At 45.6% G+C, this 12,130-nt stretch overlaps 2 protein-coding genes across 2 annotated transcripts; both read right to left on the reverse strand.

Moving 5' to 3' along the window:
- Positions 1-3: 3 nt before the first annotated feature.
- Positions 4-1,075, reverse strand: LOC6593147. The gene is made up of 2 exons (XM_002018488.2): positions 1,002-1,075; positions 4-937 (listed from the first exon to the last, which is right to left on the reverse strand). The coding sequence occupies exon 2, from the start codon at positions 882-884 to the stop codon at positions 123-125; it is 762 nt and encodes a 253-aa protein (XP_002018524.2). The 5' UTR covers positions 885-937; positions 1,002-1,075; the 3' UTR covers positions 4-122.
- A 580-nt stretch (positions 1,076-1,655) lies between these two features.
- Positions 1,656-10,393, reverse strand: LOC6593146 (photoreceptor-specific nuclear receptor). Its single transcript, XM_026986276.1, has 10 exons — positions 10,348-10,393; positions 7,032-7,407; positions 4,942-5,045; positions 3,236-3,350; positions 3,079-3,134; positions 2,679-3,005; positions 2,399-2,604; positions 2,180-2,341; positions 1,952-2,116; positions 1,656-1,880 (listed from the first exon to the last, which is right to left on the reverse strand). The coding sequence occupies exons 1-10, from the start codon at positions 10,391-10,393 to the stop codon at positions 1,698-1,700; spliced, it is 1,740 nt and encodes a 579-aa protein (XP_026842077.1). The 3' UTR covers positions 1,656-1,697.
- Between the last annotated feature and the right edge of the window lie 1,737 nt (positions 10,394-12,130).

Consider the following 12,130-nt stretch of genomic DNA (forward strand, 5'->3'; position numbering starts at 1 on the left):
GAATCGGGGTAGCAGGTTATCCAGCAACTGTATTTGATTTTTATTTGGGTTGTCTATCCATGCACAGTCAACACTGATTCACTTTACATATACGACACTGTACGAGAGGTTATCGATACATCTCACGATGGCGATGGAGATTCCACTTCTACGCGAGGTGTAACCACCAAGACTTCATAGCTAGATGTGTTCACCTCCTGACCGCGGTGCGGAATGTACATGACCTTGTGGGAGGGATGCACTTTTCCCAGTCTCTTGATACCTTCGTAAACGCCGAGACCGGTGTACGTCACCTCGCCAATCTCGGAATAACCTGTCGGTAGTGCGTTTGGGGGGTAACTGCCACTGGAACCAGGTACCCACTCGTGATCGCAGTCGGTCAACACCAGGACCTCCACCCCTTCGATAAGCCTATAGGAGCGGCAGCTCCAAGAGCCAAACGCTGCCTTCTTCTGGGGCGCATAGCTCGCTGGCAGCAGATCGTCGTTGAAGTAGCCACGGGCTACATATGTGGGCAGACCATCCTCATCTGTGCCACACTGAATGGCACCTTCCGGTGCGTTGGATGCGTCCCGGGAACTGTTAATGTCGAGGTCCATAGGCACCCATTGAACAGGCTGCTTTGGTGGCTCTTGGTCATCGAGCTCCGTGCGCTCTGCGAAATTTAGATAAATTCGATGAATGCGGTTCCGATGGCAAGTGGCCCGACACTGGGGACACGTCGGGGATCGTCCGAGCCAGCGCGTCAGGCACTCCCTGTGAAATACATGGCCGCAACTGGCAGTGGAAAAAATAATGTCGTTTGCCCGGTAGAATTCGTTACAGATGCCACACAGAACGTTCAGAGACGGAGAAGATTCATTCGGAGCTGTTTCGCCCTCCATGTCTCACAGAACAGTAACAAGTAACAGTCGGATCGGATCGGAAAGAGGGGTTCCTTAAATTTCACAATATTATGATACTTTAATTATTGCTGATGAGAGCTTAGGGAAGCACCATACCGGTACGATGAAATCATGGCATGCAATACTATCGTCACTATACCATCAATGTATACTGTATGCTGATGAGCTTTCGTGCGGTGGAAAACAGCTGAAGGAAGAGAGAAGAAGAAATAAGCTGATTCAATGGGCGCTAGATTCAAACCTGTTTCAAAATTCTTTACAACACAGCATCTTTTTGATTGATATAACGGTAAATTTTCAAAACTACAGGAACAAAATACAATCGGTCGATGTAATCCGATCTTTAGGAGGAATATATAAATCAACCTTATTTTTTGTACATACTTTTCTAAGATATACTGTATACAAAAGAAACGATTCACACGATTCAGTGACATCTATAAGTAGGCGGTCTGATTGAGAAAAGAACAGGGCTTTTAGAGCTTTCTAGCTTTCAGAGAAATACAGAACCAGAGCCGTAATTTATTGTAGGCACTATCACAATCCACTTGAGAGTTATACAACCCAAATCAAAAGGAGTATTTTCTGCCGCGTTTTCCTAATTTAATTTAATTCCCCGGAATATTCTGTACTTTTAAAACTTGTGCTGGCAGCTGGCTTATGAAACTAGCCTACGGATAAGACGTCCTAAAGAATGTTCTTTCGGTATAGAATAAACAGTTAATGCCACTTAACATTCAAGACACTAAAACATATTTATTTAAATTTGGTATAACGTAAAGCACAAGTTAACTAGTTCTTATACATGTCACAGAGCACCTTTTCCATTGGCGTATTGCCGATTGTGCGCTGAAAGTAGATAGATTCAATCTTGTGGGAGCTAATCATGCGCAGAAGAGGCAGCATCAGGAGGAGTCTTCCGAACCGTGCAATTTGAGCTGTGAACTGCGTTTTGGTGTGCTGCGACAACATAACCTGTTTAAAGTAGAGATACATATTTAGATAGTCCGAATTTAGATACCAAACGGCTCTGGCTGGTCTCTTACATGGGCCTGATCCTGAAGATTCTCTATTTGTGCTGGGTCCTTAAGGCCACGGGTCTCGGGTCGGAATAGCACAATTGCCTTCAGGCAAGCGAATTCAGCTGGATCCACCAGTACAGCTTTGTATTTGCAGAAGATTTCGTGTAGAGTTCGAACATCGGCTGCCAGCTGACCAACGACAATATCGTTACGAACTACCAACACTCGTAGGCCAATTGTGCTCAAACTTACCTCCTCTTTTGTTGTGCAAGTATCACCGTTTGCGTTGTTCTCCAAGTTATTGCAATGCTCGGCCACAGAGAAGAGCGCGCACCCAGTGGGGTCCAAGGGGATGCACCACTGAATGGCGTTCAAGAGGAACAGCTCTGACCAGGACTCCTCCAGCAGGATGACCTGAAAGAGCAATCAAAGTTGCAACTTACTTACTTACATTGCTATGGGCTACGCTACCTGATCCCGGAACGAGAGACGGGCAAAGCTTGGAAGGTTCTTGGCCCACTTCACGGCCATGAAAAGAAGTCTAGCACTCGTTTCGTAGACCGTTTCATGCTGGTGAGCATATAGGTTAGGCGACATGAACTGGGGCATGATGAAATTGGAGTCGGATCTGCTGCCTGTGTGCGGCTCCTCATCGTTGGTCACATCAATAGAATCGTCTGAAAGACCAAACAAAATTGATGGTATATGGGCTGGAACTCGTAAAAAATGTGTATGGGGGCTTTCTACCCACCATCATTGTCGTTCTCTAGTGTGGGACTGGAAGAGCTGACGGAGGAGACGCTGCCACCGGCGTTGTTCTTTTCGTTGGTTGCTTCCGGCGCTGGGGAACTGGGATCAATCGAATGATTACTGCTCGAGTTGGTCGAATGGGAGACATTGCCGCGGCTGGTCAGCTCCATGGCCATTCCATACACAGCCTTCTCCTTCGGCGAGTGGTGCACTCCGGCGGCATTGAACATGGGAAAACTGGCGCTGCTCATGTGATTCGCCGCCAGCTGCATGGAGGAGGTGAGGTGGTTGTGGTGCAGTAAACGTCCTGGGGGCAGGCTGCCTAGCGCTGTTCAAGTTGTAAGAGAATCAAATGAGTTTTTACTGAGAACTAAGAATCGAATGGAAAGGCGACTACTCACAGGGCGGTGGCAGCAGTCCGGAACCGTAGCAGGGAGGCGATAGTAGCACGGGTGGTCTGCAAATTGGAGTTACCCAGAGATTTGGGCGGTTAGACAGTGAGTTATGCAAATGACAGCACAGCCACAAATACACACAAACACACACGTTGAGACTTACCCAAAAACACCGACGGCAACGGCCGCCTCGCGCAAAGCCCGGCCGTGTTCCATCTCCCTCAGCGTCTCCGGGCGTATAGTGGCCGTGTTTCGTGGCTGTCGCTCATTTTGCACCGCTGTAATTGGAAAACAAATGCAACTAACATGAGTACTCCAGATCTAAATCGTCCTCGAATATCTCGCAGGTCGCCACGCAGCAGGAAGGCAAAACACGCCCAATCGAGGTGTGCGGACGCTTCGGACGACAAGACGTGTCCATAATGAGGAAATGTCACACTGATAAAATTGCTTCATGCCTCACAGGTACGGCCCACATCAGCTCTTGCTGAGCCGTGTTTTCCCGCCGCTTCTCATCAGCATATACACACAGCTTCGCCAGAGCAGCGGCCGCCCCGTCAGGCCTCAGCCATTCATAGTAAATTGGTTTTGTGGTCACGTGCCGCTCACGCCTACAAATTGTTTTCCCATTTGTTGATGCAATTTTACCGCACAATGAGGCTGCCACAGAGCTACTACTTCGCTAATAATGGCGGATCGGCAGGGGCTACGAGTATTTTGCATATCCCACGCATAATTTATGGCTACATTACGAAAGGAGCAACAATAGAGTTTGAATAGTGGGGTGCCAAATAAGATGTTTGAAATAATGAAGTCCGATTGAGTCAATCTCAAAGAAGAAGCCGCGGAACTCGAAGATACGAGAACACAGATAACGCAGAATCATAGAGCACAACCAATATATACTATACCTTATCATGTGCTACTCAGTCTCTCTCTCGCTCTCTCTCTCACACACACTCTTCATCGTGCAGTGTGCGCGATGCTGCTGGTACTGCCGTAGCATTAACGAACACATCATTTCTCCCTTTTTGACAGAGAGATAAATACATATATACGAATTACGAGAATTTCGTATAAATAGATTGTATAAGTGACATCAATTACTTTTTTAACTGACTGAGTGCAAGGTATAAAAGTAGAGTCGCTGCCCTTGCCTGCTTATGACTGCAGCAGAAACCAGATATATATTGGTTATACCTTATGGAACTATGTAGAGGGGAACCCAACCGACTTTAGTTTGGTTATCGAAGTTTGGAAAATATAATTTTTAAAGATATCGAGCTGTGTACAAAGAGTTATGTTACTGCAGTATACGATTCTACCCTATTGAGAGAAATGTTATTGAATTTCTGGCGAACCTCCGACTTGGGTGGTTACGAGGAGCGCGTTGTAAAAGACAGCAGACCCTGCACCCGTGTCTGCCTCGCAACAAAGCGACAAAACTTTCATTCGACATAATCAATGAGGGTTCACTCAAGTGGCAGCTCTAAAGCTGCGCAAAATCTGTCAAAGACAACAAGCAGCAGGTAACAAATCAATTGGGTGAGCAATATGTAAATAAGGCCCACCCGCACTGGAGGGGACGGGGACCCGCGGGGACCCATGGGTACCCACCCCAAGGAAGCGTGCTCCGAAGTTGCTCTTCCCGCTGGCAGAGCGTGTGAAAGGGGTATGGAAGTGGAAGACCAGAAGACCAGAGATGTGTATATTTACTTAGAGTGGAACCGGGCACGTGTGCACAGGCTTTTGCGGTTCTGCTCTGTTCTGTTGAAGACCAATTAAACGTGCTTCACTTCATTAGAGCGATGGGTGATGAGTGCTGCTGATAGATGTTAATAGAATAGTGAAGTAGTGACAGCAACCTACCGTCCTTGTTCATTCCCATTTGAAGGCACTTCTTGAGCCTGCAGGCCTGGCATTGATTCCGATGCGCCTTGTCGACGATGCAGCGTCCCGTGCCCGCCTGGCAGCTGCAATCAAAATATAGTAAGTACGTGAGGGTGAGAGAGGCATTCATCGATTAGACAGTAGAGTACCGAGGAAAGCACCAGTTGCCGGGCATAATTAAGTTATTCGCCTCCTATCCTCCCGCAGATAACGAGATTTGTCGTGTCAAAAATTGCAACATTTGTCAAATCCGACCGGAGCAGAACACAAAGGAGCAGACTAACACTAACGTCAACGGACCGGAATGCCAGCCGCCAATAGACGGAGGACAAAAGCACTTCAGAGTCTGTGCTTTAGTTCGTCAGCAGGCAGCAAAAGGATCCATCCACTACCCACAATCCGCAACCTTCTCTTCCATCGACCTTTCGGTCTTTGTTCGCCGCCTCTCCTACTGGTCCTCTGCCCTTTGCACTTGCGGAACATAATCAAATCAAGCCCGAGAGGCCATGTGCTGTGCCCGTTAGCCACTATGTATGACTCCGTGACGCAGAGAGACCCAACCATCCAACCAGTCGCCAGTCGGACCACTTTAGCTTAGTGTCTAGTCATCACTGCCTCTCCTCGCTCTCTAAGCCCGTGCCAAAACTCAAAGATGGACAATTTCCTACCGAATTCCAACTGTTATCCCATTTTATGTATGTTTTGGCGCCTCTGCTAATATCAGCTAACTCACAAAGCACTTAAGTAAATGTATCCAGGAAATACCATTCGTATGCTTACGAGTCTATCCACTTAAAATGGTCACACTTTTATGCAAATTAGCTGGTCTTCGTAAACAAATTATGAAGATTGAATCAATTTGTATGGTCTATAAAAAAGTACAATAATATTTTATAGCCAACTCACTTCCAACTATCAGAAAATTCCGTAAGAGTGAGAAAAACACGTCATGTTTGCCAAGAGATTTGTACATATATCCTATATTTTGAGCATCAGATCAACTTTCGGGTCTTGATGGGAAAAATCATTTTGTTTCTAAGGACAATTGAAATGAAAACGGTACAGATTGCAATTTAATCAAACAATTTTTGTCACTAGCCTCCCAAAAGAAATTCCTTCAGCTAAGCTCGAAAGTTCTGATTGGAAACAATTGATTATAATTGAAAACGACTTAATGGGACCAGACCACCAGAGACGACGACATAGAAGCGACCACCCCCTTGGTCTCCTTGGCCTGGCTCCGATTGACTATAACGAATATCGAAAAACATGTCACGTCGGAGAGAATATACACTAGCCCAGAGTCAGTGTATCGAGTCATCCCTTCGGTCTCTCACAGGGGAGAACAAGAACATTGCTCTATTTTGCTTAAAGCCGGGCAGAACCCGCCCCCTTTTTGACTTTGTTGCGATTCGGCTTAGGCCGATGGCAGACTGTGGGCAAAGATTTTGGGATCTGTGAGGGTTCTGGGGACTGGGTTCTGGTCGGGCGGGTCACATTTGGCCAAGTGTTTTGCGCTTAAGCCCCGCATATCAATCTCAGGGGACCGCCAGGATACAGAGATTTCGACGTTTGTGATTTACCGTGCATTCTGGGAGCCGCAAAGCAAATATACATTACTGTATCATAATTTTTGGTAGGCAGGGCCTAGCATTGATTGTCTTATCTCAGGGTATGGCATGTCGGGTTTTATGATTCGCGGGACAGAAAAACGAAAGAAAAAACAGCGAAAAAACCAAATCTTTTAACGAAATCAGCACTTTAAATTCAATTACATTTTAAGCTTCAGTGCGGAGAACATACCAGCCGCTTCGCACATGATGCCCCGCACTGTGCCCACGAAACCCACGATATCTGCGAGGGCGCATTCAAAAGTTGACTCTCAAATCCTAAAGATTTGAATAATTGTAATGAATTTGGAAGCGTTTTGTAATCCGCCAGACGGTCCTCATGGCACAGAGGCCCACAGCCCACAGTCCACCCCAATCCAAGAGTCTCCCACTTTTAACAAATGTTGCAACGTTTTTATGCGAATGGGCGGATTTCGGACTTTAGTGCTTGCTACCTACCGATAAATGAGCTTCCTCCTCACGCTGCGCTTGAAAAACCCGGAGCAGCCGTTGCAGGCGAGGATCCCGTAGTGCTTGCCCGAGCTGGTGTCGCCGCAGACCACACAGATGAGTCCCAGGTTCTGGCCTTTGATTCGGGACATCGTTGACTGTTCCGCCGAAGACGCCGACTGGTTGGAGGTGGCCGCCGCAGCCGCCGCCGCCGCTGCTGCTGCTGCTGCTGCAGCTGCACTGTGGTTCCAGCTGAGGAGACGCCCCGCAGAAACGGGAGGAGCTGGAGGGGCTCCAGAAGAGGCTGCCACTGTCGGTGGGGTTGGTTGTCCGTGCATCGGGGCTGGCGGTGGTGTGTAGCAGTTGCGCTGCGGACTGTGCAGCTCTGCAAAGGTCGAGTAATAAAAAATCACTTATGTAGTTTATTTGAATTAAATTTCAATTTGTCAACTTCTCTCGGATGTGGTTAGGTGATGGTAGGGGTAGGGGTAGGGGTAGGGGTAGGGGGTAAATGGGTGCCCGGGACCTGCTGATCTTATCCCTGCGTAGCGACATTGACGCCCTGTAATCCGCAAATATATTTACACATTCAATTAGGGTGCCATTAAGCCAAACGGCTCTCGACTCGGCCTCGTCTCGGATCGACTCGACTCGTGCCGAGCAATCTGTGCGCAAAATTTGCCTCAGGGGACGATTGTTTTGCCATCACACCCTAATTTGATTGTAGTTTCCTTACTGATTTTTTGATGCACTTAACCCTCGACGAGGCGATGCCAGGCCACATTTGTTACTCTCGCCACTTGGCTGTGCGCCCGACCGTTTGGGTTTCTTGGCTTCAAGTCCCTGGCCCTGGCCCTGGCCCTGCCCTGGGTCGCCGCTGGACCTGCCCATGGACCGGCATCCACCAACTGGCACGCCACTGCTGCGGTCTAATGCCCGGGGATTAGCGTCATATGCTTGCATTTTCCGACGTTCCATCTTTGTTAATTTTATGGGCTCGTTGAAATTCACTTTGGCGTGCTCCTGACAAAAGTGTTAAGAGTGCTCCCAGGCTGTGGTATGAATTTGGAAATTTTAGCGCCCTGACTTGAGTCTAATTCAATTTCGTGATTATCATAAATTGAATTTGCAAGACCATTCGTGCATTCCATCGGAAGGTTGTGGACTCGATTTGATTTGATTAGTTTTCTTCGATTGTTCTATACAAAATATGCATAATATAATGTAGCACATAAATATTTCTGAACGGAATGAGTAGTCCGATCGGACAGATCATTGGCGGGGGTTGGAGTTGGAGGGATCGGGTTACTACATAAAGCTGCCAATAGAATGATCGGACTGAAACGGTGCTCTGTCTTGGAGCCCGGTATCACATCCACCGTCCACCCCACGCACACCCTCAAAACCGCAAAAATTAACAACCTAATTGATCTGCAGAGGCGGCACAAAGTAGGAATTAGGAAGTAGACATGCCAAGTGCTACTTGTTTGTAGGTAAGAAAAAAACAACAATCAAATGCAAAAAAAAAAAATACGTAAAGGGCATTATCACGTTCTTTAGTAAATGGCTTGTGAAAACATAATTACTCCGTTTCCTTTTTGTGTTCTCCCACGATTTAATTAAATTATGTTAAAAAAGGTTCCACATTTAACAAGTACAATGTTTATATGCTTTCACTGAGAAGCAGTCAAAAGGGAAGTAGCTTAAACAAAAAAGATATAATGTATCTCCTCGAACGGGGTCAAGGTTTATATTAAAAACGGCCAGAAGCCGTCCGTCCGTGTGCCACTTTCTATGATTATTGTTATATTTCATTATATTACTTTTGCAGTTACATTACTACATATTTTCAAGTCACGCAGTAAGATTGCGACAAAATCGGACCACTTTATGAGGAGGGTCATGATAGCAGCTTAAAATACCGATTTATTGGTCGTCTAATATATAATATTGATCAAAATGTCGCTGTGATCCGACCTTTGCATTACATCCGAAAAGGCAATCAAATAATATTTTAAAGATACGGGTTTCCGATATGAGAAACCTAAACGTCTATGCGTCTCAATAGGATAGTAATTACAGTCAGAGCTGGTTCAATATGGGCCACAGCTTATACTGATTCGTAAGCTATATCCAGAGGGCGTCCCGTTCCCAACCGTTGTTTTAGCCTTTATCAAGCTTTGGCCAAAACAGTTTGACGACCCGTAATTCACTAGAAACCTGTACTTTTCATTGGTTCGTCCGATATTGTAGTAACTCTCTATCTCTATTGCAACAAAGTCTTATTGGATTCTATTGAAAAATAATTTTGTAAAATCAACAGGGACTCTGATCCCAATAGGTCCCTTATAGGCCAATCTTCATTGCATCATGGCAGAATATGCAATGGTTTTATGCTCCTTCTCGGGATTGTGATTCCATTCTACCATTCCGTATACCCTGAAATATCCGTTAAAACAATAGCAAGTAATATTTAAAATCATCGCGAATCATCAAATTTGTAAAACTGTTTTCTGTTTTCTTATCCCCTTCTACATTTCTCTTTATTGTTAATATGTTAATCTTCAGCAACAACAAAATATCCAAATCGGAAAATGTATCCAGACTAAAGATCACTAATTGATTTATTGATATATAAATAAAGATATAGACAATCGGAATGAACTGGAGCAGATTCTCGGCCGTCTCCGGTTCTAGGAAGTGTTTTCTGAACTGGACGATTACAAGTACAAGAGGAACCTGGAGATAACCTTCCCCTCCTCGAAGATTGCCTCTTTTTGTCGGTCCAGGATCTAGGAGAACCTTGGAGAGTCCACTTGAGTTCCGAGTTCCGAATACAGAAAATTAATATGCTCAATAATAGTCATAATAATGCAATAAAAATAAACAATAATCCCATCATCTCAAAAATAAGAATGTAGTGTTAAGTCTTTATCTAATGACCAAAATCGGAGGAAATACAATAACAATTTTACAGAAAACTTTTTGTTAGCAAAATGCACACTAATAAAGTTTAATCGATCTTCAAAAAGAGGTTTACGAGCGGATTTAAATGGGTGAAGAGGGACATGGCACTGTGTATATATTGTATTTATATAAAGAAGAATACTCTACTATTGATGGCGAGCAAGAGTATAAGTTTTTATACTATTGGTTTATCGGGACTTTTCATAAACCTTTTGTTTGCTTTATTTGAATTTAAAAAGGAACTTCCAATCACAAAAATCGAAACAGAACCAATTTGGTTTCTTCGTGGATATTGAAAAAGTAACCATTCGGTGGGATTTGATTGCTTGTTCACGGTACACAGGAAAGTTGGAATTACCTTGGGATTCGGGGCGCGTTTCCGATAGACTTTCGTCCTTATTCATATCGAGATGTTACGGGAGATATTTTTTTATATATAAGCACGACGTTGAATTGAATAGAACACTAGTTAATATTTTAGCACGTCAATCGATTAAACGTTAAAGAAGTGTACTCGTATTTTGACTTTCGACGTAGTAGGCTCCATCCTACACTTCTAACGACGGCAAACGCATTTCCGGCCACGAAACTGAAACGGAAACTGGAACTGGGCTCCTGATTCTGAGGCGGATAGAAACCGTACCGCGCTGATCCGACGGCACTGACAACGGAGCGGAGCGGAGCGGAGACGGCTACGAGAGCGACGATGATGTTAACGTCTCGATGTACGATTTCAGATTTATCATAAAACCATGACAGGAGCTAAACAGTGATGTGTCCACTCCAGCAGTCAAGCAGCCAACCAGCCATCCAGCCAACCCCGAAATAGGAAAAAATCTGTAGATATAATCCGTGGTCGGTGAGTGGGCACAGGGCGGGCGTTCGTTCATATGAATGTCTCTCTGTGTGTGTGAGTGTGAGTGCAGTGAGAACAAAAAGCACACCACCACCAGCAAGGACCATACCATACATACCCCTGCTAAGAGCAGAGAGCATCGAGCAGCGAGCATCGAGCATCGAGCAGCGAGCGTAGCAGCAAGCAGCAAAAGCAACAAGAATGGCAAGGATAACCGCACCCGCAACCCAACCCCCAACTGTCGCCCACTCCGAGGGCCGAGGAGGAAGACTTTTAGTGGCAACTCTGGTGGCGCATTTGCTTGCTGGCTTGCTGGCTTGCTTTGATTCGTTCCTTCTTGATACTGTGGCATCCGACGCTCTGTTGTTGTATGTAAGCCAAGCCACAATCGCAATCTCCAATAAACACCCGGCTCTGCGCTCTCTGCGCACACACACACACACACGCACGCACGCTCACACTGAAACAGAGAACGCCGCCATCATGACTAAGCGATTAGAGGAAGAAGGAAGGAGAGCAATGGAGCCATGGCAGGCCCCACTCACAGTCACCCTCGCACTCGCAGAATCACTCCTACAGTGAGAGTCAGTGCTGCCAGGCCTTGTCCATTAAAGCTCACTAGATTTGGCTTAAGAAACAATTAAAAACTAACGAAATAGATCCCAGAGTTTGTTTGAATATGTGCTCAAATGAAGGGCGACTTTGCATGTGTAGGCATAGTCATTTAGTCAGTTAGTGCAACAACTTAATTCCCTTCAAAAATATTTCGAATCATGATCAAAGCGATCCGTTAACTTCCTTTAAAGCTAGACAGTTTTTGGTCAAATGAAGAAACCGAATGAACAAATTTATTCGGATCCTTTGGGATCGATTCTCAATAGATATCTGCAATGGAATGCTCTACATTTTTGTAAAAATTCAGTAGCCAATATATCTAGTGGGAAAACCACTAGACAGGCAACACTGTTGGTGTGACGCAGCTGCGCGGCTTGCGCTCGTATAATCGTCTTGGGCTTTGACATTTTGTTTTTGTTTTATAATACCTGGGTGATGCTGGTGCCTTTGGATTTGCCATGCCTTCTGCCCTCTTCCAACGGGCCACAGCGGACGACGCCTTCCCGCCGAACTTTCCCCCCTCACTGTTGCCCCCACTGTCGAGGGTCTTCCCACTCAACTGTAATTGCATTTGAGGGTAAACTGTTCCTTCTTATGGCTATTGCTTGTGATCGGGATGTGTGGCTGTCTACGAACCCAAAAGTATGAGAATTTGCACACATATTGGTGT

Source organism: Drosophila persimilis, unplaced genomic scaffold (assembly GCF_003286085.1).
Source record: "Drosophila persimilis strain 14011-0111.01,24,50 unplaced genomic scaffold, DperRS2 tig00000002-arrow-pilon, whole genome shotgun sequence".
NCBI lineage: Eukaryota > Metazoa > Arthropoda > Insecta > Diptera > Drosophilidae > Drosophila > Drosophila persimilis.

Bases quoted from the DNA above. Each gene is read 5' to 3' on its own strand.
- LOC6593147 (XM_002018488.2), bottom strand. From the start codon at position 884: ATGGAGGGCGAAACAGCTCCGAATGAATCTTCTCCGTCTCTGAACGTT.
- LOC6593146 (XM_026986276.1), bottom strand. From the start codon at position 10,393: ATGAATAAGGACGAAAGTCTATCGGAAACGCGCCCCGAATCCCAAG. The intron at 2,605-2,678 runs GTGGGTAGAAAG...TTGGTCTTTCAG, and splicing joins ACTAGAGAACGACAATGATG to ACGATTCTATTGATGTGACC. The intron at 2,117-2,179 runs GTAAGTTTGAGC...GTCGTTGGTCAG, and splicing joins CTTGCACAACAAAAGAGGAG to CTGGCAGCCGATGTTCGAAC.